General features: G+C 46.2%; 1 protein-coding gene across 2 annotated transcripts in view; it reads left to right on the forward strand.

Annotated features, from left to right (window-relative positions):
* SUSD6 (sushi domain containing 6) overlaps positions 1-23,890 on the forward strand; it is a 96,975-nt gene extending 73,085 nt beyond the window's left edge. Inside the window, exons 1-5 of one of the 2 annotated variants that reach the window (XM_006091022.3) lie at positions 11,890-12,037; positions 12,858-13,055; positions 14,032-14,170; positions 17,615-18,042; positions 19,932-23,890. In XM_006091022.3, the coding sequence (XP_006091084.1) occupies positions 12,001-12,037; positions 12,858-13,055; positions 14,032-14,170; positions 17,615-18,042; positions 19,932-19,957 (828 nt within the window). In that variant the 5' untranslated portion in view covers positions 11,890-12,000 and the 3' untranslated portion in view covers positions 19,958-23,890. Of the gene's footprint in view, positions 1-11,889; positions 12,038-12,857; positions 13,056-14,031; positions 14,171-17,614; positions 18,043-19,931 lie in introns of those variants that run through there. The other variant, XM_006091021.3, reaches the window with a different exon arrangement.
* The last annotated feature ends 234 nt before the right edge of the window (positions 23,891-24,124 follow it).

Here is a 24,124-nt window from a genome sequence, read left to right on the forward strand (position 1 = left end):
TCCCCCCCCCCCCCCCCAGCCTAGGCTCCCCCCCCCCGCCCCCCGCCTTCTCTGGAAAATGTGGCCCCACTTGAGATATGAGCTGAGTCCTCTGGGCTCAAGTAAACTCACCAGTCCACATTCTTCTCCCAACAGGAATCACTGCAACTTTTGTCCAGATGTACTCTACCCCATGCTACACTTGGGCTAAATTTTTTCAGTGGCATCTGTAATCACAAGGGACTTTCCTATCATAGAGAGAAAGGCAAGCCAGAGTTTATATTTAGATTCTTAATAAAGTTTTTCAAAGCCTCAGTTTCTTCATCTGAGCAAATTGAGTAATTATAGCACTTTCCTCTAAGGGCAGGAAAATTAAAGAGGATGGCAGTTTTAAAGTGTCCAGTGTCATGCCTGGTAATAAATGTTAACTCTTTTCCTCACTTCTACCCTGTTGAGCAGCAGACATCTTTAAATTTATTTTAAATTTAAATATGTGTTTCTTGGCACTGGACTTGGCATTAGGAGTTACAGTTAGATTGTGGAGTTGGAAATGAAACCATAGCTGTGACTTTTGTACCCAAGAGTCCAACCCTGTTTTAAACTCCAAGGCAGATTCCTAAATTAATTATCACCTGCTCACCAATTACCTTTTGAGGTTGGACAGTGCCTTAGCAGCTGACTGGAGCCTTCCTTCAGAGGTTAGTTAGATCAGTGGTTCTCAACCTGTGGGTCGCAACCCCTTTGGCGGTCGAACGACCCTTTCACAGGGGTCGCCTAAGACCATCCTGCATATCAGATATTTACATTACGATTCATAACAGTAGCAACATTACAGTTATGAAGTAGCAACAAAAATAACTTTATGGTTGGGTCACAACATGAGGAACTGTATTTAAAGGGCCAGAAGGTTGAGAACCACTGACTTAGATGATATGGTGAAGGAAAGAAGACCAACAAGTAGCAAGTGCTGATGTGGAAGTAAATAAACATCATTTGCTTTCTCTTAATCCTTTAGCTACCACTATCAAGGGGAACATAGTAATGTTTGTTAATGCACATGGAATGGCCTGGCTCCCTCTTCTGTCCTCCCACCTACCTAGGGATTAGACTGGGGAACAACTGTAGGCTGTGCTCTGTAGGTCACTGCACTGGGTAGGTGGATTTAGACACTGAGTGACCCAGACCTGGAGCAGTCAGATGAAAGAGAGTGGTCCTCCCTGCCTGCCCTTCTTTTAGCAGTTAAACAGAGGGGTTGGCAGGGGCAGGGAAGGGTGGTGCGGCCCAAGCTGGCCGCCTGCTCCCCTGAGTTCCTGAGCTTTGAGAACAAGAGGAGGTGAAAGGGTAACAGGCCATATGGAAGCCATTTGTCAGCAAGAGCAGTCTGGTCTGTTCTGCTGAGAAGGGAAGTAGGGAAAGGGGCTGGCATATTACTGGGCTGGAGCAAGAAGAGAGCAAAGCAAGATTCCCCCGAGTGTCTCTTCTCCAGTATCCAGAAATGTCTGTAACAGCCCTTTTTCTTTTCTTTGCCCTCCCCCATTCTAAAAACCAGAGGTGAGGGTTTGGTTTGCTATGAGAAAATAAATGTACAAAAGTTATCCATGCCTGGTATGTGTTAGGCATGATGCAGTTTTTTATCTGTCCTTACAAATACTTCATAGAGGTGAGTATTGGCTGTTAAAGAGTGAGGCTCAGAGAGTTCAGGCAGTTGACAGGGTTGCAGAGCAGGCCCCCTGTTCAAACCCAGATTCATCTGTCTAATGCAAAACCATGCTTTAACATCCCCCACTTCACCCCACCCCACCCTACCCCCCAGCTTTGATCCTGGGGCCTTTTTGCTGTTCTCTGTTCTTGAAACTTATCTCAAATCAGAAACCATGTGATCGTTTGCAGTTGGAAATAAGACAGTGCCTTGAAATGTGGGCAAAATTTTGCAAGTTAAGTAGTTTTCTACTAAGCATCTACCCTCTGTCAGATTCTGTGCAAAGAACTGGAGATACAAAAATGAGCAAAACAACTGCCTACAGTGTTGGTGGGTGGAGGTTAGTGTTGGGTGGGGTTAGTAGAGAGGAGGGGGAAGGACTGACCTGTGAGTAATTTCAGAGACAGTGTGGTGATAGTTTACAGAGAGGAGTGAAGAAGATGTTTCTAGAACACAGAGGAATAATAAAACTACAGACCCAACACCAGGCACTTTACCTGCAAAATTGTGGTTAATCTGCACAGGAACCCTGTGAGGTGGACACCTTTAGTATCCCCATTTTGCAATGAGGGAACTGAGGAGTAGGAAAACCTGCCCAAACCCACACTGTGGGTAACTGTCAAGCAGTTCACACCTGGGCACTCTCATTTTAGGCCCATGCTGGTAAGCTGTACCTTGTGCTGCTTAGTTCTCTCTGGCGTTCGCTGGGTTGGTTTGGGTTTCTTGGTGGCAGACAGTTCTGAATCTTGAAAGATGGGTGGGGTTCCAGCTGACCACATGTGCTTTCAGGTCAGGGTTTCTAGGCTGAGGAGAGAAACAACACTTCTTCCAAAATGACTAAGAACTTTGGTGGCTGCTTCCAGGTGACAAGTTTTCATGTCTGGGCCAGGGCCCAGTAAAGAAAATGTTGTTCTTGTTGGCTCTGCAGCTGCTGGCTGGCATTTCCCCTCTCCTGTGAGTTGGAGGCTTAGGCAAGTGGTGGTGGGGTCTAGGAGGAGCTGCAGGGGCACCCTAAGCCATGGGTGATTTCTCCCTCTATTTTCCCACCCCTGCCCCATGGCCACACCCTGGGAAAGGCTGGCCCTCCTCCATCGTGTGGGAAGTTCTCATGAGAAAAGGGATCCTGGCTGGACAATGGGCTTCCTGTCTCACTACTAGGAAGGTTTATCTGAGAGAAGAGGAAGGTTGCAAATGGCATGAGAAATCTTTTCTTTCTTGCTGCAGCCCATTTTTAGACTTTTGACTATTTGAGTTGGAGGACCAGGAAGGCAGCCAGGGAGAGCCATGGACTGAAGAGCCCTTGGGCATCTTTTGAGAAATAGAACTCCTCCTGCCTATTTCCCCTGCTCCCACCTGCCCTGACAGATGCAGTAGCTTCTGCACATACAGGATGCTTCTCAAATCTCTCACACCCTATGCTCATTTCAAAAACCACAGTAGGACTTTTGTGAAGGAACCCCAAATAGATGGTAAGAACAGGACAGTCAAGACACCCACCCAACTTGAGACAAATTTGCAAATCTCAAAAGAGACCACTGAGGTCATCTGGTTCAGTGCCTCAGGCCCTGAGAGGCTAGTGTCCGCAGGCAATGCCCAGATTGTCTTTGTCACTGGGCTCCTCTCACTGTAGCTCCCCTTCCAGGTTGTAAGTGTGGGAGAAGCTGGGCTTGGAAATTCTGTTACTATCCACTGCCATTATGACCATGAGCAAGTACTGCCCCCTGCTGAGTGACTGTGGGCAAGTTTCTTCACCTCTCAATTTGTTCATCTGTCTAATGCAGCAGTTCTCAACCTGTGGGTCGCGACCCCTTTGGGGGTCGAACGACTCTTTCACAGGGGTCGCCTAAGACCATCGGAAAACATATATAATTACATATTGTTTTTGTGATTAATCACTATGCTTTAATTATTTTCAATTTGTAACAATGAAAATACATCCTGCATATCAGATGTTTACATTACGATTCATAACAGTAGCAAAATTACAGTTATGAAGCAACGAAAATAATTTTATGGTTGGGAGTCACCACAACATTAGGAACTGTACTAAAGGGTTGCAGCATTAGGAAGGTTGAGAACCACTGGTCTAATGTTATAGTGTGTGTGTGTGTGTGTGTGTGTGTGTGTTTAAGAGAGGGAGAGAGGGAGGAAGGCAGTGAGAGAGACATTGATCAATCCCACCCACCCCCATACGTGCCCTAACTGGGAATCGAACCTGTTAGCCTCCCGTGCACAGGACAATGATCCATCCAGTTGAGCCATACTGGCCAGGGCTGTTGTAATATTCTTTTTACAGGATAAATATATATATATTTATTTATTTACTAGTGGCCCGGTGCACAGATTCGTGCACATTGAAAGGAAATTAATTAGGAGAAATATTTTAATATCGCTATTCACCTTTTCTCTATAATAGAAGTGTCAACCAAATTCACAATCGACAATGACAGATTAAAACACGCGTGCGATTGGTGCCACTGAGAGCTTTATATGTATGGCATATATGCGAGTCAACTTAACCTTTTATATATATAGAATAAACTTGCTTAATTAGACCTGCTTTGTGATGTAGCTAAACTTTTTCCAGCCCAGTGAAGCACCTCAACTTCTCTTTCAGGTAATTGTCAGCAACACAGCAGTAAATATCAACACGAAGCAGATTATTATTGTAGATCACGCAGGGAGAACAAAGGGTAAAATATTTAACTACAGCAGTGTTTGACTATATTCTGTGCAGTGAGAAAACCTGAAGTAATTTTCAAGGTCCACCATTTCTTCTTTTCAGTCGGGTCAAGTTTCTAAACTTTCTAAATCTCTGTTTTCTGGCTAATGAAAAGAAAATAGGATTCCACTGAATCTCCTATCTACCTACTCCAGGACTTCTGTAAGAATCAAATGAGATGAGGCAGGGGAAAAGGCTTCATAGACATTTGGTTAAAGTGTAAAATGTTTGTACCTGGCTATAAAGCAAGTTGTGTTCCTGGGCTGAAGAAACTACAAGGAGGCTAGTCGTAGCTAGGGAGAGGAAGCTGAACGTTGCTACGTGAAGTCATTACCTGGCATCCACAGTGACCATTTCTGGGCTGGGCTGTGGGCTGCATTTTGTAACATGGGGTCTCGGCAGTGTCGGCTGTGATTTGGTGGGGTGTCACTCCAGGGTGGTGGCAGGGCCTGTGTCCCACTTGGGGGAAGCCGAGTGTTGCTTTGTGAGCACCAGGTTCACGATACCAGTGCACATCACAGCAGCTCCTATGTTGAGCTTCTGCCCTCTGGTGGTCAGTGCGCATCATAGCGACCGGTCAGACAGTCAGACACCTAGCACATTAGCCTTTTACATATATAGATTGATTTCAGAGAGGAAGGGAGAGAGAGAGAGAAACACCAATGAGAGAGAGAATCACTGATCTGTTGCCTCCTGCACACCCCCTACTGGGGATTGAGCCTGCAACCTGGGCATGTGCCCTTGACTAGAATCGAACCTGGGGCCCTTCAGTCTGCAAGCCAATGTTCTATCCATCGAGCCAGACCAGCTAGGGCTTACGGGATTTTTGAGAAGCTTAAATGCATTATACTTGTAAAGTGCTCTGACTAATGCTTGGCGTATAATAAGTGGTCAATAAACATGTTATAACTGAGATTTAAAGGAGGCCTCAGAAGAAACATATTGACTGTAATCATATGTGTTCATTCTCCTCCCTTGTCCCTCGTTTGCATTTGTCTGAAATGCCCAATCTCATCTTTCTTGGGAGGCTTTCTTAAGGAGGATCACCTCCCATTTGGACTAGCCTTTTCACACTATAACATGACTTTCCCTTTCACACACAGAGGAGCTAGATGTTCCAAAAGCTCCAGAGAGTGAACCACAGAATGGAACCTGGTGTCCTGCCCTGCTCAGCCAGCCCACGTTAGCTTAGTGGTCAAGCCTGCAGCTTAGAAGCCAGAGTGCCTATTGAATCCAGCTTTATCATTTACAAAAATGAGATTTGGGGCAAGTTACTCAACTCAGCTAAGACTCATTGTCCTTATTTGTAAAGAGTGCCTGGCACATTAATACACTGTTTATAGTGATTATCTTCTGTTTCTATGTCCCATCCTCTCCCCCCTCCCCTCACCCCCCACTGCCACCCCGGGCAAATGTGCTCATTTAAACACCTTTTTTGTTTTCTTTTCTGTTTTCACCTTGCTTTTTTCTCTGGCTATCTCTGCTCCTAACAAACCATTTAGGACTAGAAGTAGAAACTGGACCTTCATATATCAAGAAAGGGTTTTGAGAGCAAGCACATACGTGGTGCTTTTAAAAATAACCCTCAGTGCTCATTGCTGTTATCTTTCCACATCTGCTGTTTATCCTAATACTCCATGCCCTGTGGTGTGGTTCTGAACCCTTTCTACTGTTTCTAGATCCCCAGGCTCATCCTGTGACTCTGACCCAGACTTGTCACACACTGAGCACTTGTGCTGTCCAATGCAGTGGCCACTAGCCCTATTGGCTACTGAGAACTTGAAATGTGGTTCGTCTGCCTTGAGATGTGCTTGAAATATGGTTAGTCTACCTTAAGTAAAGACTTATTATGAAAAAAGCTATAAATTATCTCATTAATAAATTTTTATGTTGATTGCATGTTAAGATGTAATCTATAATCTTTCATATATATTGGGTTAAATAAAATATATTATTAAAATACATTTTAGCCTGGTCTGAGTGGCTCAGTTGGTTGAGTGTTGTTCCGTGCACACCAAAGGGTTGCCAGTTCAATTTCCAATCAGGGTACATTCCTGGGTTGTTGGTTTGATCCCCAATTGTGAAGCTTCTGAAAGGCAACCAATCAATGATTCTCTCTCACATTGATGTTCCTCTCTGTCTCTCTCTCTCTTCTTCTCTCTGAGCATGTCCTCCAGTAAGGATTAATAATAAATGAAAGGTTCAAGTTGGCAGTGCACGGGGAGGCGAAACAACCATCTCAGATGGTGAATAATGAAAACTTGAATTTATCTAAGGAAAAAGTTATGGGAGATGGGGATATCCAAGGGAAGGGCTACACAGCACTAAGCCAAAAGGTATTGAGCCCATGATGGCAGCAGAAATACTTATTAGGACAGTGAAACAATGAAGGGCATAGAAGATGCAACAGGAAAACCTAGGCTGGGCTGCTCTGGCTCACTGAGAAGTCAGAGAAAAGGGGGCCTTGGAGACAGATTCAGGGAATTAGCCCAGGACGAGCTGCCGCTGCCCATTGCTCCCTAGTTGCAAGTGTCATGGGGTCCCTTAGAGGTTGCGGGATACGTGCCTGTGGGGGAATGGCACAGTGTGCTCCTTGGAGGGAGAAAGTGTCACTGGGTCCTTTGACCTGGGCATATTTTTCTCTCTCAGAGGTGGAAATCTTAGGGGAGGTCTCAAGATAGGGTCTTAATAGAATATTCACCAGCTTCCCAGGTGTGCTCGTTCAGGGTCATGGTCTCTGCTGATTGGTCGGTGCCAGGGCAGGGGGTCATTAGTCAATGTAGCTGGTCCTGAGGCAGCCATTGTGTCACTTGGCTGATTTTGCTGTTTTTCTGGGCCTGGAGCTGAACTATAACTGAGGCCTAGATGTTATCCTTAAGGAGGAAAAGGTCAGGGGGTTTAAACTGCCTGAGCCATTAATATGAAAGATCAGGAGTACAAACCACATGACCTGATATGCTAGGGAGGTTTTGTTTTTCCTGTTTCCTCTGGATGTGGGCAGTTCTCAGATGAATAAGATGTCTCTGGTTAGAAAAAGCTAAGTGGTTGGAACATCACCCCGTGGTCCAAAGGGTTGTGGGTTCGATTCCTGATCAAGGGCACATACCTCAGTTGGGGGTTCAATCCCCAATTTTCTGGTCTAGGTGCATGCAGGAGGCAACCGATCAATGCTACTCTCTTGTGTCGATGTTTCTCTCTCTCCCCCTTCTCCCTCCCTTCCACTCTGTCTAAAAATCATTGGGAAAAATATCCTTGGGTGAGGATTAAAAAAAAAAAGAAAAGCACATCTTTGAGTGTTTCCTTCTTTGATTTACGTTGGACTTGGCTGTGTGCATGTTTGTTTCCTCCCTGGATTGTAAACTTTTTGAGGGCATAGTCCTGTCACATTCAGTTTCGTGGCCCTCCTAGGGTATCTTATGTGGAGAAGTCTGCTTTAATCATTTTGTGGAATTACAACCAAATAGGGACATTTATGATACTGCCTCAGCTGTGTCCCTGATGATTACAACGGCCATGTTGGTAGCTTGGTTTGGAGAACCTCTGTTCTTCCCTAAATTCCCAGGAAATCTTTCTCCAGCCAAACTTTTATTCAGCACACTGTTGTTGTGTGCCCAGGAGTTCTACCGCACTGATTTCATCTAAAACTACATTATTTCAAACCTGTGAGTGAGCACTGACACGATTTCTTAAACCCTCCATCACTGTTCAGGAGTGTCGTGTGTTCTTGATAACTGTCATCAGCCTGAAACCTCTTTTACTGAGATCTTTTTAAAATGCACTGGGTATTTAAATGTCTGCTTCTTTCCTCAAGCTGATCTGCACACGACTACTCCCCACACTTCGTTTTGAAGGGACTCAAGTATTTGTTCAGTTTGTTAAATGGAACATTGTAACCCCACCCCCACCCTCCCACCCCCGCCCAAGTCTTCCCTGCAGCTTGTTTTGATTTACTTTTTAAAAAATATATTTTTTTATTGATTTCAGAGAGGAAGGGAGAGGGGGAGAGAGATAGAAGCATCAATGATGAGAGAGAATCATTGATCGGCTGCCTCCTGCACGCCCCCTACTAGGGATTGAGCCCTCAACCCAGGCATGTGCCCCTGACCGGAATCAAACCTGGACCTTTCAGTCCACAGGCCGATGCTCTGTCCACTGAGCCAAACCAGCTAGGGCTTGATTTGCTTTTTATGTAATCTTATGAAGGTTTGTTCTCTTTTAATTTGCCTCTTCCTCCTAAAAAAGCTGGTCTCCAAAACAACAAATGCAAAAAACGTTGAAGAGCAGATTGAGGGTTGTTCTTATTGATCTCTGTTGAGAGTTTGAGGCTGCAGAGACATTGAGGTAGAAGTATCAGCGGATCATTTTGCTTCTCTTCTGTCTGCACACTCACCTCACCAGTGGTTGGATGGTCTGTCACTGAATGACTGCTGTGCGTCAGACACACTGCCAGGCCCTCTTGAAGCATTATCTCGTTGCTTCCTGTGCTCACTGGAAGCCTAAGCGATTGCGAGAGATAATGTAAAGCAGAGAAGAAAGCTAAGTAAGGAGAATTGATTTTTTTTTTCCTGTAAAATTTCTATCTTCTGGCTTTCTCACTCTCTTTTTAAAATTATGCAGCTTTGCCAAATCAGATGAGTTCATTGTCTTCTTGGGGTTAACAACAGAGCTTGAAACTCCCTCTGCGGACCAGGGTTGTCAGAGAGCGAGCCTGATGCTCAGATTAAGTCAGCTTCTTGCCCAAAACAGTAGCTTCAGGAAGCCACTCAATGATTTATTTGCTATTCCTGATCTTCCCTTTCCTGTTAATCCCAGGCGTCACTGAGGGGGTCTGCTCCAACACCTGCCCTTTGCCAAGACTCCCACTCTGCTCTTTGAATTGGCAAGGGGGCCATTTTCCCCCCTTAGGTTCTTGTTGTCTTGAAATACTTTAAAAAAAAATTCTTGAGTCCTCCTTATTTCCTTCCTTGGACCTGGGACAGCCTTTTTGTGATGGTGAACCTCATATACTCTTGTTTTCTTTGTATGACCATAAAAGAACTTTTGTACTATTTATTTTACCCTAATAGGGTAGCTATCCTGTTGACTTACTGTAAAGGCTGTCTCTACCTCTGGTCCATCTTATATCAAATTCAGCTCCTCTTATAACTCTGCCTTTCTCAAGACCCTGCAGAGGCTCCCCTTTTCTTTTTAATACAGTGCGGACATCTCCTGTTGCCATCAAGGCCGTCTTCAAGATGGTTTCATTGCTCTTCACATTTTGGGGGGGCCAAATTTTTTTATTATCCAACCCAGCTAATGTGGGATACTTGATGTTGGCTGGGCTTAACAACTACACTTTCCTATATCAGTGAACTTGCTTCAAACTACCACCTCCTTTCCCAAGAAAATAAAGCCCCATTTGAAATGCTGCCTTTTCTCATCTCTCCCACACAAGATGTGATCTCTCCTGCTTTGAGCTCCCTCTCTTGTGTCACCATTCACATTCTTTGACATGTCTTGGAATAAATCTGTGTGTAGAATATCTTTGAAAGAATACTCATCCAGTGCCTTTGGAGAGAGGAACTGAGTGACTAGGAGACAGGAGAAGAGCTAACTTTTGACTCTACACTCATCTTAGTTTTTAAATTTTATACTACGTATATATTCTTACTGTGTGCTTTTCCCCTGTAAAGGTATTATTTGCATAACGAAGATCCAATCTATAAGTTCTGGATAATATTTTTATAACCTCAGAGTAAGGAAAGTGTCCTTAAGACACAAAACTCGGGAGCTATAAAGAAAATGACTTTCAAAATATATGTATGTAATTATTTGTCATATCCCTATTTGACTACAAGTATCTGAAGTGCTTATGTGTTTTTTAAAAAATATATTTTTATTGATTTTTTTTTTTTTAGAGAAAGAGGAAGGGAGAGAGATAGAAACATCATTGAGAGAGAAACATCGATTATTTACCTCCTGCATGCCCCCTACTGAGCCTGCAACCTGGGAATGTACCCTGACCAGGAATGAAACTGGTGACCTCTTGGTGCATGGGATGACACTCAATCAATTGAACTACACTGGCGGGGCGAAGTCCTTATGTTTTTATCCTTTTTCAGAGCATAGCACAATGACCCTTACCCAGTAATCAATCCATATTAGTTGAATTGAAATGAAATTGAATTGCAAGTCACTTCTTTGTAGACCTCACTTTTTTACTTATAAAAATGAGTGCTAGGTGACCTTCAGGATCTCACTCAAAGATCCTGTGAAGATGTGGGCTTTAAGAGCATAAATTCCCAGCAAAGCAGGAGTGGCTTTAGAATCAGCTCTTCCCTGGAGACCATCCTTCCCAACACACTGGACCTGTGTGGGGGTCTTGCCTGCTTCAGGGATGCTCTGCATTAATTATGCTGAGAAAATGAACCAATTAGACACAGTCAGAGGAGAGCTGGAGGCATCTGTGTGGCAGGCTTGTTGCCTGAACAAAAGGGGTAAAGGGTGAAGCAGTTTGCTGAGGTTTCTTTGGAAATGTAGCTGGCCAGCTCTTTGAACTATTTGGCCGAAGTTTAAAGAGGCACCAGAAGGAGTGTTTGGTGTCTGTCTGCGTCCTGGTGGCTTGGAAACAGTCTGGGGAAGGTGTGTCCTTGGGACCGAGGAGACATGTGGACCCATCTCCTAGTGGACTCATCTCGTAGTTTCAGACTTCTCCTCCTGATCCCTGTGGCACCTATCCCAGCTTTGTTTTAGTAACAGCTCTTTTAAAATGGAGTTTGCCCCCATCTTAGTGATAAGCAACTAGAGAGCAGGGAGCCATCCTCTATCCTCACCAACCGTCAGCTTGCTTAAGAACATTTTGTAGGTTGAAGGGAAGTGGTATTCGGTGAGAGGCTGTAAGGGCACCTCTGAGTGAGAGAATAGTGGGTGGGCCTCTGAATGGGAGATCGCCATATCTGGGACAGACAGAGAGACTCTAGGTCTGTTAGAGGAAGTGAAAACAAAAAAACAACAAAAAAACCCCACAAGAAACCCACAGTTCCTGTTCTCAATACTGATGTCCTTGTGGTATTCAGAATAGGGGGCAGGGTGTTAGCAAAATCAAATGTCCTTTGGAAACTTTTATCTTTCTTACATTAGTAAGGCTTCAGAAAGTTAAAGTTTGTGGGTGCCTGGCCATCCAGCCAGTGGGTCTTCTCCCCCAGCTTAGTCTTCCAAACAATGATCCCTTAGTGCCCACACTGTGCCCCTCCTATTTTGGCTAAGTACACCACTTAATCCACATCCTGGATTTCAGTTCTGCGGTGTCTGTCCAGGGTCAGAAGGGCAGGCCATGGAATCTCCCCTCCAGGCTGCTCGGACCTCCCACCTTCCAGCTCCTCTTACTGATCATTACTGCAACTTCTCTACACTGGGGTTCCCAGTGTTTGAATGATACACTTGACACTTCTTAAAGGCCCACTCAGCTAATGGGGCAGAAGCAGTGTCTGCCGGTGTAAAGAGCACAGGTTTTAGAACCAGAAGACTTGACTCTGCTTCCAGGTCTGCTATTTAATCTGCATACACTTGGCTAAAAGTTATTTAACTTTTGTGGGCCTCGCTGTCCTCATCTTCAAAGGGGATGTCAGAACGAATCCCTCATGGAGTTGTCAGAACGAGTAAGATATATCATTTGTATATTATATTGTGGAAGGTGCTTTTAAAACTAGACAGTCTTACCCCAACAAAAAAAATGTAAGATTTACTATGGGCTGGAGACAAGTGATGCCAGTGAATTATTATAGTCAGGAAGTGGGAGGTGCACCCAGGAAATCCATTAGAAATCCCCTCTGCCACTGAGAAGGCTATTTTTTAAATTAATATATTTGTATTGATTTCAGAGAGGAAGGGAGAGAGATAGCAACATCAATGATGAGAGAGAATCGTTGATCAGCTGCCTCCTGCACACCCCACCCTGAGGATCAAGCCCACAACCCTGAGCTGGAATCGAACTGTGATCTCCTGGTTCATAGTTCGATGCTCAACCACTGAGCCACACCAGCCAGGCGAGAAGGCACATTTTTATTATACAATGGTATTGATACTGGAAATAAGGCTAACATTTCCCCCCATGCAAGTTAAGAGTTTTTTTTTACCACCTTTCACTGATTCATTGTGTGTTTCAGCAGGTGTTATTAAAGCCATATTATGTGCTAGATCTCTGTAAGTTTAGGACTTCGTCAGAGTCTACCATTCGCTTGTGGGAACAGTGGGGAGAGGAGTGTTGGAATCAGCCAAACTAAAATCATTGCCAGCGCCTTTCACTCTCTTAGTGGCAACCTGCATTTCCACATTGGGCCAACAGCCTCTCCAAGACACTGGCTCTGTACTCCTTGTGTTTCTTGTTGGAGGAGCCTTTGGAACTGTCCTCTGAGTCACTGAGAGAACTCCCACTGGAAAACCTCACCACTATTTCTCACTCTCTCTTTGTCTTTGCAGTGTGTTCCCTGCCCCCGGAGCCAGAGAATGGTGGCTACGTCTGCCACCCCCGGCCCTGCAGAGACCCCTTGAACTCAGGCAGTGTCATCGAGTACCTCTGTGCTGAAGGCTACATGCTAAAGGGCGATTACAAATACCTGACGTGTAAGAATGGCGAATGGAAACCAGCCATGGAGATTAGCTGCCATCTTAACGAGGGTCAGTTTGGCAGATGAGAAAGGGGTTCTGTTTTCTTTTAACTCAAGGGAAGTGGTGCCCACTTCTTCCTGAGCATCCTGTGCTGTGGGGCAGTATGGGCCCTTTGATGCCCTGCAGACTCCCTTCCTTTGGGGTTGCTCGTGTGTGTCCCACTGTGGTTCGTCTGAACCACCAAGGGGTTCAGTAGCTTTGCTGAGGCATCTGTTTGGCTGTGTAAGATCCCTTTGATGCTCCTGATCTTTTGTTTGCCTAGCCAAGTGCTGGTGACCTTTGACCGTGTTCTGCTAACACATGAGCACCATGTTAACACCTTCTATAGTGTCTCTTTTATATTATTATTTTTGAATGGTAATGAACTGTTTTGTTATGGAGCTATAGTCCAGCTGGACAGAAGACCTCCCCCACCTCCTGTCATGCATGACGGGAAAATCCAGCTGCCTGCAGGAAAGTATACAGCCATCTTTGTGCTTCACACTCGGGCTCTGAGGCCATCACATCCCAGAGAAGTGTGGGAACCAGCCTGAGAGTTAACAACTAAAACTGCATGATCTTAGAACAGGGTAAGGTTATTATAGCCCAGTTCTTAAAATTTTTCTGCCACATAGGGAAAAAGATAGGTGGGACTTAAAATGGTGGACTGATGTGTTCATTTAAATGATTGCTGTCTACCAGCTGGCTACTGGGGACAGTAACAGACGTGGTTAAAAAGGTAAGATCTCTAGGTGAGTGAGTTTAGGTGTCAGATGGCCCTCCAAGGCCCACAGTGAAGGGAATATTAGATTCAGGAACAGGATAGGGAGATGATCCCTTTTCTTGTGTGTATAAACTGTTTTGCACTGTTACTCCTAAAAATGTCCTTGGCCAATGTATGTCTCTGCACAGCACCATGCAGGGGGCCTTTGATAAGATCAGCTGTGGGGCTCATGTTGTATTTGTCTGGATACAAATCTCTTCTGATGATGGCTTGTTTCTGTAGAGAAAGACACCAAGACATCATTTGGGGTCCCCACACTGTCCATCGTGGCTTCCACTGCCAGCTCCGTGGCACTCATTCTCCTCCTTGTGGTGCTGTTTGTGTTGCTGCAGCCAAAGCTGAAGTCGTTCCATCATAGCAGGTGAGCACGGGTGGCAGGCATCACTGTGGGACTGGCCTTTGGCTGGCATGTCTACCTGCTGGCCTGTATGTGCCCAGGGAAGGGGCGGGCTCTGTCATCCGCTGATGTGCCTGACACTGTGCTTGTTGCTTTGCATACATTATCTTAATCCTCAGAGGATGAACCCACTGTACAATATACAGATGATGTATTATACAATTGTACACCTTAAACCTATATAATTTTATCAACCAATGTAACCCCAATAAATTGTTTCAAAAATTTTTCACAGGAGCATTGCAGATAAGGAAACTGAAGCTCAGAGAGGTTAAGTCATTTACTCAAGGTCATCCCTAGATCAAGCATGTCAAACTTGCGGCCCGCCAGCCATGAATTTGACATGCTTGCCCTAGATCAGCGGTTGCCAGCCTTTCGGACCTTGTGGACCACCACTGGTCCACAGTCCACTGTTTGGTGACCGCTGCTGCAAAGGTTTCCTTAAACCAGTGGTTGCCAACCTTTCAGACCTCACGGACCACCACTGGTCTATGGACCTCCGGTTGGCAACCGCTGCTCTAGATGATGACAGAGCTGAGATTTGAACTCATATATGTCCAACTCCAAAACCATGTCCTTTTTCTTACATCAGTAGTTCTCAAAGTGTGGTTCCAGCAGCATCAGTGTCATCTGGGAACTTTTAGGAATGCAGATTTTCAGTTCCCACCCCAGACCAACTGTTGGAAACTCTGGGGTTGAGGCTCAATGCCAGGGTTCCACACTCCCTCCAGGTGATTTGATGCAGGCTCATATTTACAAGTCACTGCCCAATATACCCGGTTCCCAATCCTGGCTGCACATAGAGACTCCTGCTCGGAGTTGAAAACATACCAACACCTGGGCCTCTGCCCCAGCCATTCTGATTTATTTGGTTTGGAATGGGAATCTGGCACTAGTGTCTTACGAAGTTCCTAAGTGTGTTCCAATGTGCAGCTAGGACTTGGAGCCAGTGCACTATACCATACTAAAACAGGAGGTGTTTTCTTGCCTGACTTTTTCCAGTTGAGTGCATTAGCCACATTCCAGATTGGGTGGGTGTGGTTGGGGAGAGGCTGGCCAATGGTGAGGAGTGGCCCCAAGTGGATCCCTTAGGATGGACTTCTCTCCCAGGCTGTCATGGCCTCTGCAGTAGCTCATTCCCTCTCTCGGGAACAGTTTCTATTCATTCAAGCCCTTCATCAGTCACTGTTGTCACTCACAGGCTAAATGAATGAAAGAACAGGCTAAACTGCTTTAAATAAAATGCTTCTGATTTGGAATTTACAGACAAGGACCAGGCTCAGTTTAACCTTTGTGTACTGTGTGTGGTTTTCTTTTTCTTTTGTTTATTTGGGGCTGGGGCTGGGCATAGCAGCTTTTTTTTTTTTTTTTTAAATCCTCACATGAGGATGTTTTTTCCATTGCTTTTCAGAGAGAGTGGAGGGGGGCGGTGGAGAGAGAGAGAACTGTTGATGTGAGAGAGACACATTGACTGATTGCCTCCTGCATGTGCCCTGATGGGGTAGGAAGCAAACCCGCAACTGAGGTATGTGCCCTTGACTGGAAATCGAACCTTCGAGCCTTCAGTGCATGGGCTGATGGTCTAACCACTATTTTTAAAGGTTGTTAAGCAGTTAGTAGAATAAAGAGGATTTGGAAGGGACTGTTTACTTGAAGGAATCGGCTATTTCCACATAAAGTCAACTGCATTTGGCATTTCATTCACATTAGGGAGGTTTTCCTTTTTGCAGTAAACTAGTAAGTCTGTTAAAAGTAACTGGTTGATTTTGCCTGACTTGAGTGGAAGGGAGATTTGGTTTTCATTTGAGACCCTGTTTACATTTTGTACTGTGTACATGTATTACTTTTTAAACAAAAAATTTATTTTGAACATTGAAAGTTAAGCACATGCCAGAATACACACTGCCTTCTAATGCCACCTTGCCATCAAAGTTTGTCTTCCTTCCAGAAACCTCTAAGTACCTTTATGAGTGCCACTTCTGTCATCCTTACAGTGTGTACTCTATTTGAATTGAGTAGCACAGATTTTATCTCCAAGTACAGATGAAGAAATTGAGAACTAATAATAGTCAAGTAATAATGCTGTCCAGCCATAGACCATACGTCTCCAATTGTAATGCACTGCGGACACATCACCTATGTTGTGTTCCAGTAAAAAAATTGGCCTGCACATAATCCCAAAGAAACAATTAGACAAGTCCAGAATGTGGGACATTCTAGGAGACAGCTGGCCTGGAGTCTAGGAAAAAAAATTGTCATGAAAGAAAAGCTGCAGGGGACTTTTCTAGATTAAAGGAGATAAGAAGAGAGACAGGGCAGTTAAATGCAGTGCATGATCCTTAAACGGGTCCTGGATGAAAACAAACAACAGCTGAAATGAATATATTATGGGGAAATTCATGTTACAGTATTATACCAATGTCACACTTCTGGGATGTAATGATAATTGTATATAGGAGACAAGGTTCTTGGGAGGTGTATACTGAATAATGTCTTCAACTTTCAAAATGGTTCAGATTTTTCTTAAAAAGTGTGTATGTGTGTATATTCATAACAAGTGATCCCCCAAAAAGTGTCTGCATGAACAAATCTCACAAACGTAATGTTGAGTAAAATAAATAAAATAGATAAAAACCACTTTATGGGTATGTATACATATATATATATATATATATGTGTGTGTGTGTGTGTGTGTGTGTGTGTATATATATATATATAAAATATAGTTTTATTGATTTCAGAGAGATAGGGAGAGGGGGAGAGATAGAAACATCAATGATGAGAATCAATGATTGGTTACCTCCTGCACACCCCACACTGGGGATTGAGCTCACAACTGAGGCATGTGCCTTGACCGGGAATCAAACCATGACCTCCTGCTTCACAGGTGGCTCAACCACTGAGCCACGCCGGCTGGGCATGGAGATACAGTTTACACATCATTCACTGTACTCATTTACGCATACGGACAGTCATTTTTAGTTATAGTCACAGGTAGCAGCCATCTTTTTCTCACTTCTTATTCTAGCTGTGCTGAATGAATGGCTTTATTTCTAGGTTCCCAGTTTTGCACAGGACCAGAGGGCTAGATGCCTGTGTACCCAGAGGTAAAGAAGATAGTTTCTGGAAGCAGGTGGAACTGGATTTAAATCCCAGCTTCCTCCCTTACTAGCTCTTGACTGTGAGCAAGTTATTTAACTTCTCTGAGCCTCATCTGCATTGTTGGTGAAGCTCTACCTGAAAGGGCTCAGGTGAGGATTCAGTGCGATAAAGTATATAAAGCACTTAGTGCTGTGTCAGGTGCATAGTAAATACTCAAAAATGGTTAGTGTTGTTAGTACAATATTATGGTATTTATTTGTCTGTGTATTTTAATTCTTCCTTTGTCTTTTCCTCCTCCGGATGCAGGCGTGACCAGGGGGTATCTGGGGACCAGGTCTCCATCATGGTGGATGGAGTCCAAGTTGCACTACCGTCATATGAGGAGGCTGTGTATGGCAGTTCCGGTCACTGCGTGCCGCCCGCTGACCCCAGAGTACAGATTGTGCTGTCAGAGGGGTCTGGGCCTAGTGGGAGGAATGGGCCAAGGGAGCAGCAGCTACAGGACCAGGGGGCCTGCTCCTCTGCAGGTGGAGAGGAGGAGGCCCCGGGCCAGTCTGGACTGTGTGAAGCCTGGGGCTCCCGGGGCTCAGAGACTGTGATAGTGCATCAGGCAACCACCTCTTCCTGGGTGGCCGGCTCAGGGAACAGCCAACTGGCACACAAAGAAGCCCCGGATTCAGAGAACAGTGACATACAAAGCCTTTTATCCCTCACATCGGAGGACTACACAGACGGTAGGTGGTCTGCACCGATCATGAATTACTAGCAGCTCCAGGCCCTCCTGGGAGTAAGAAAAGTTGTGAGCCTCTCTAATAATTGGTGTATTAGGGGAGCAGGGAGACAAAGAAAGATAATACCTGGGGTATTAGCCTGCAAAATAGGATTTTACCCTCAGTTCTAGGTGGTTCTTTGGGCTCTGTATAGGGAGACTTTCATTGTGGTCTGTGAATTTTGATAGTTTGGAGTCTCCAAAATTATTCATGGCCACAGGGCTGTGCTAAATCAAAGGGTAAACAGCTGGTTGGAGGTGAGGATGAGGTCTGTCCTCACGTAATTTTATACTCCTGAAAGGACAGAAATTACGGGGAGGTGTGTGGGGTCATATGACAGAGAAACTGGCGCCTGTTTCTTTTCCATAGCATTCAGCTGCTTTGTCTTAAATAGGACTATGCCAGGGCCTTTGCTAGGTGGTTTTCTTACACTATCTCAGTTAAGCCTCACAGTGATCCTGAGAGGTAGGTATTACATGCTACTGTCCTCATTTTACGGATGAGGAAACGGAGGCTCCAAGAGGCTAAGGTACTTGTCCATTGGTAATTGGTGAGCTGGGATATGAAGCCAGGTGGATCGGTTCCAAAGCCTGTTTAGGCAGCCTTGGTACCATGCTGCCTCCCAGATGACTCCAGGTCCTTTGTGGCAAACCAGCTGTAGAACGAAATTGCCACCTCCTGACATCTCTGCTTTTGCCAGGGCCTTGAGAGTTGAATGTTGGGATTGACTCTATATCATTTTACATGAAATCCCAGTGTGGTTCAGGATACAGACAAAACCTAGATGCTTCCTTTTGACAGCAAGTACTTGTGCACTTACAAACCTCCCCCCGCCCCCAAGAAAGCTTTATGCTTCCAGGGAATCCCAGGCACAGTTAGCATATATGAAAGCAAGGAAATCGGAAATTCTTGAATGCAGATCCTGTTTATGGAGTTTCTCAATGATTAGCAACATGCCTTCCTTCTTTAGGATATAGAGCTAGGAAAGGTCAACTAACTTGTTGACCAAGGTTTAAAGGTGGAAACCATTGACCCCATGGGCAGCCAGCCACACATACTGTCTGTCCAAGTGCACATATACTGTGTGTCCACACAGAGTGACAATGTCCAAGTGCAAATCTCAGCCCTTGCCCTTCCTAAGGAGCCAAGATGGTGCCAGCACTTCCCTTCTTGCTACCTAGCTTTGTTCCATGTACCAAACAAGCATTCTGAGAGTCCGTCTTATGCCTAGTGCCAGGTTAGGTTTCAGGGTTGATACAAAGAAATAGAAAACATTCTCTCTGCCTGCTTGGATTGTCAGTCACCTGGGAAGATGGGGCTTATCCTCAAAAAATAATGGAACCAAGAATGCTAGAGTACATGCCAAAAGAGGGGTTCAGAAAACAAAACACATAGGTTATCGAGTTTGTTGCAGGCCATGCCCAAGCTGTTTGGGACTGACAGCACCGTAGGGAGTCAGGACCTGAAGCGTCAGTTATTCACTATCACACAGCTGGACAATGACATTAAGGAGGAGAGGGGACTTGAACAGAGCTCAGTACTATCCACAGGGCGAGATTAGGACAGAAAGAGAAGCAACCAGACAAGCAGTTAAGGCAGAGGAGGGTTCAGGTTGGTGAAATCAGAAGGTTTGAATACCAGTCTGAACATTCAGATGTTATCACATAGCCAGGGGGAGAGATGAGCAAAAAGTGCTAAAAAAGGTGGGGGGAGGGGGGAGAAGGGATTTAGACTACCTAGAAGAGTATGAGTAGTGCATTTTATTTCTTTAAATTAAGGGCCCCTACAGTGGGATCTGGTGTGCTGCAGAGACCTACACGGGGTAACCACTGTGCTTCCTTCTCTTCCTGTAGATATCCCGCTGTTGAAAGAAGCATGAGGTTTGCCACCAGCCTCTCTCCTCTGCAATGGTCCTCTCTGCCCTTCTTCCCTCTCCCTGTGGGTTTGAGCACCCTGCCCGGCTAGCTGAGCTGCCACCTGTGGATCTGTGGATCTCTGAGGGCATGCAGGCCCACCTTGCTGGAAACTCAAGGAAGATTCTTGCCATCTGCCTGCTTGACAGCTGGAGGAACTGGCTTTTTGCCTGGTCCAGCCTTCCCATCTGTGTCGGGAACATGTTTGAATGTGCCGGACTGAACCCTTCCTTTTCCGGGCCTCTGGGAGCCCTCCAGCCAATTCTTTGGTGGCCGCCCCAACCAGCCCACATGGGCCAGAGAACCGCTGTGTTTACTTGTGCCTTCCCCCCACCCTGTCCAGGTTCCCTGTCACGCAGGCCTGTTGCTGTCCTACAAGCCTTAGTGGCTGCACTGCTGCCCCCTGCCACACAAGGGGTGGGCCTGGGTCTGGCTTGTTTCCTTTGAGGGCTTATCAGGAGCAGATCCAAGAGTGGGAGCTGGGGAGACAAGAGGGACTAACTGGAGCAAGAGTGTGGGTCCTTGGGCCTGCCCTTGGTTGACACTGGTGACACGTTTTCTTGGCTGGGGACGGAGGATGTGGAAAATCTGCCAAAGCTGACCCAGCACCGGCTGTCCAGCTCAGAGGTGCCAGCTCCTGGCCCTGCTGTGTTGAGCTTCCAGGGGATCCCAGGGGAGGGCAGGAAGGTGGCTGATAATGGTTGTCTTCCTAATAGGCAAGTTCTCGCCTCCTACTTCAGCGTGGCTTCCTGGTCTCTGCTTTTCTTTTTCTGGAGTATAAGGGGAAGTTGCATGTTGCCACCTGGGGTTTATGCGGCAGCTGCTGCTACCTTGCTGCCCACAGAGTTCTGAGGGGAATCATCCCTGGGACAGGAGCTCGCTGAGATGCCATGGACTGCCCATCTGCTTACTGACAGGGCAAGTTGCCCGTTCTGGGTTTGTGGTGACGGAGGGGAACCTGAGAGGCACAGACTAAGTCCCCAGGCAGCTGCAGGCAGCTCCAGCCCCAGTCCTGAGGGTCCTCCTCACCACAGTCACGTGCCTTAGTAACTGGTCCAGGAAGCGTCCTGCTGCTTGCTGCGCTGCTGCTTTTCTTACTCTTGCCCTCCCCTGCTGTCCCTTCCTGCTCACAGCTGACAGATGACTCCCTGGTTGTCTTGGGCAAGGGGGAGGGGCTGAGAGGCAGTCCTCACCCACACACACACCCTTGTGGGTGAAGGGTTGCAGAGCAGCCTGGCACCTGGCCCTGGTGTTGAAGGAGTGGGCTCCGTGCTCCAGATGCTTCTCCGACTCTCGGCTCTCCCTTAGCCACGTCGTGAATGCTGACAAGGCTGGGGTGGCAAAGCTCAGGCAGGCTGCTTCCATCTTTAAAAAACGTGGCATTTACTTTTGTTTCTGAAACATTGGGGCTGGGGAACTTCAGAGGTCCCACCCCCACCCCATGCTGCCCCTCCGCTCCTTCCTTGAGCCTCTAGGGTGGTAAAAGTAATAAAGAGCCCAATATTTTTTCAATACCTGACCAAGCAGGGTAGCTCCAGGAGTGGGTGGCCTGGAAGATTAGGGGAATGGCCTCCTCTCAGCCTCCTGCCTCCACTCACACACGCACTTTACTACCCGCTCATTCCTGGCCTCTTTCTGTCTCTCTTGTCTTCCTTTCTCAGGGTAAGGGCAGTGCCTGCTGTGCCTGTTAGCCACTCCTCCTCCCCCCTCTCCCACCCAGGAGCCTGAGAATTCTGTGCCTGAAGCCCAGGCCAGCATGGTTAGGCATGGAACAGGTTGTCAAAGATGCCAGAACTAGAGGTCAGAGCCTTTGAGGGAGATGAAATGTACCAGGGGGCTGTCCTTAGCCTCAAAAGAGGCCATTTCCAGAAGAGTGCCTGCCAGCAGTCATGGGCTCTGGGCCTATCTGGATGGTGGGCCCCTCGTGACCCAGCTGCCTCCCTATGCGTGGGCTCTCCTTCCCCGCAGGGGTGCCCTTGTCTTCCTCCAAAAAAAGAAAGCAGGGCACATGGTGTGGGATTTGGAGTCTGCTGAGCCTACTGATTTATTCCCAGTTATCCAAAACCTGAATTCTAGCCGAGTTTTTTCTTTTAATGAGAGATCTTACTCTTTTTTTATAGCATACTCTGGCATTTTCCCTCCCCTAAGAGATTGCACTTTTTGTTTTGGGATTATTCAGCCCCATAGGTTACTGGCTCAGGCCTTGGAAAAATGAAAAGCCTTCTTTCTGCAGCGTTCTTCCAGCCAGCCGCCATCAACCCTGTCCTGGGGGCACAGACCCAGACTTGTGTGCCGGCAGGAAAGAAAGAAGGGTAAATGGGAGCCTCCCTTTTTGGCCCCACCTCTCCTCTTCACTTCCTCCCCTCACTCCCTTGTCACTGGCATGGATGAGGCCCACTTCTGGGCCTGTGGGTGCAGGAACCAGGCTTCATCCTGCTGGCATCCATGACAGCTGTTCGTTCTCTTTCCCTGGAGCAGTTTCTTGCCATCAGCCATTTGCTACTGTCCAGGAGCTTCTGGGTTTTTGTCCCTTGCAAGGGGTTAGGGACTTTATAGCTGCCAGGAAGGAGGCTGTCAGAGGAGTCTGGAGCAGGTGGGAAAACTGTCCATAGCCTGGCTTTTCTGGGCTCACCTCTAGGGGAGTCCAGCAGAGGGCTTGTCCAGGAGAATGGTCAGCACCAAAGGACTTTATTTGAAAAGGTATTTTTTGCACACATGAGCTAATAACTCAATGCAGGTTTTATGTCCTGGCAACTTGCAGTTACATTCCAGTGACTTACAAGGGCCAGTCTTTGGTGAAGATCACATATATTTCCATCCCTTTCCATGCCTTAGTTTAGCAAGTAGGCTCTATCTTTTGCCATTTCTGGATTTTGTGTGCTGTGTTCCCATTTCACTCAGCGTGAACTGTGAAATGGGCTGAATCCTGGCCAATTGTGAGTTCTTTTGGGTTATAAGGCATTTCAGTGTGTGTTCTAACACTCCATTTGCAAATAAAACTGGAACTAATGTTATCTTCCCCATTCATCTTGCCTTCCACCCCCCACCCCCACCCCCAAGTTCCGTGGAATGGCAAGACTGACAAAGGTATCTTCTTCCTGCCTCGTTCGTTAGTGGTGGCACAGGGACGATAGCACTCAGCCTCTCCCTCCCAGTCTCAGCTGAGCGCTCAGACCACTTGCTTCCCCCGTAACAATGTCACTTCCATTCCCAGATTACATGCTTACATCAAGAGCAGAATATGCTGCAAACATTTCTACATCCTTGCTCTTTTTCCCCCCTCCCCTCAAAGAGAATAAAGGACCCAGAAGGGAAGTGGTATGCAGGCTTTCCAGCTGAACCCCACATGTACTGGCTGGGAGCTTCTCTCGAGGCCTCCTGGGGCTCAGCATCGGGACAGACATTACTGATGATCAGTGAAGAGCTCAGAGGGACTTGGCTTGGCAGGCTTAGCTTTGCTGGAAAACTCGTAATCTCCAGTTGAAAACCTAGTAGAATTTTGAATGAAACCTCAAAGTTAAACCCTGCGCCAGGCAGCAGAGCTCTCTGGAGAGGGTGCAGGGGCAGAGCACTTGGATTGCCAAGCAGGGAGGAGAGATGGACGCGGGTTGTGTGGCCGCCGCTACCACACCCTGCCCTGGCTTATCACACCACTATGGAACCTTGCAGAATGGTACTCACATAATGGTTTAAAACAACACTTGCATCATTGACTATGTGCAGGATGTCAATCAGTTTGGGTTTGCTTTATTTTATATATATTTTTTGGTATCCTGTACATTGCAGTGGGTGTGAAGATAGTATTTTAATATTTGTACAAAGTTTAATTTAATTTTAATTCTATGTATATAACTGCATTTCTAAATAATAAAAAAAGTTCTTATGAGGCAGTTGTGAGAGATGTGATCCTTCCGTGAAATTTTTATAGAAACCCTAGGTTGAAAAGATTGTGTGTGGGTAGGAGCTCATGAAGGGATGAAGCACCAGCTCTGGGGAGAGGTGCCTGGCAGGAGATGGAGATAGGACAGGGAGGTGGTCCATGCCACAAGGAAGAGAGACCACAAACATAAGTGGGAATACATTTTTCTCTTTAAAAACGCTCTCAGTGTGCCAACTACCGTTTTCATGCTGGG

Source organism: Myotis lucifugus, unplaced genomic scaffold (genome assembly GCF_000147115.1).
Source record: "Myotis lucifugus unplaced genomic scaffold, Myoluc2.0 scaffold_85, whole genome shotgun sequence".
Classification (NCBI taxonomy): Eukaryota; Metazoa; Chordata; class Mammalia; order Chiroptera; family Vespertilionidae; genus Myotis; species Myotis lucifugus.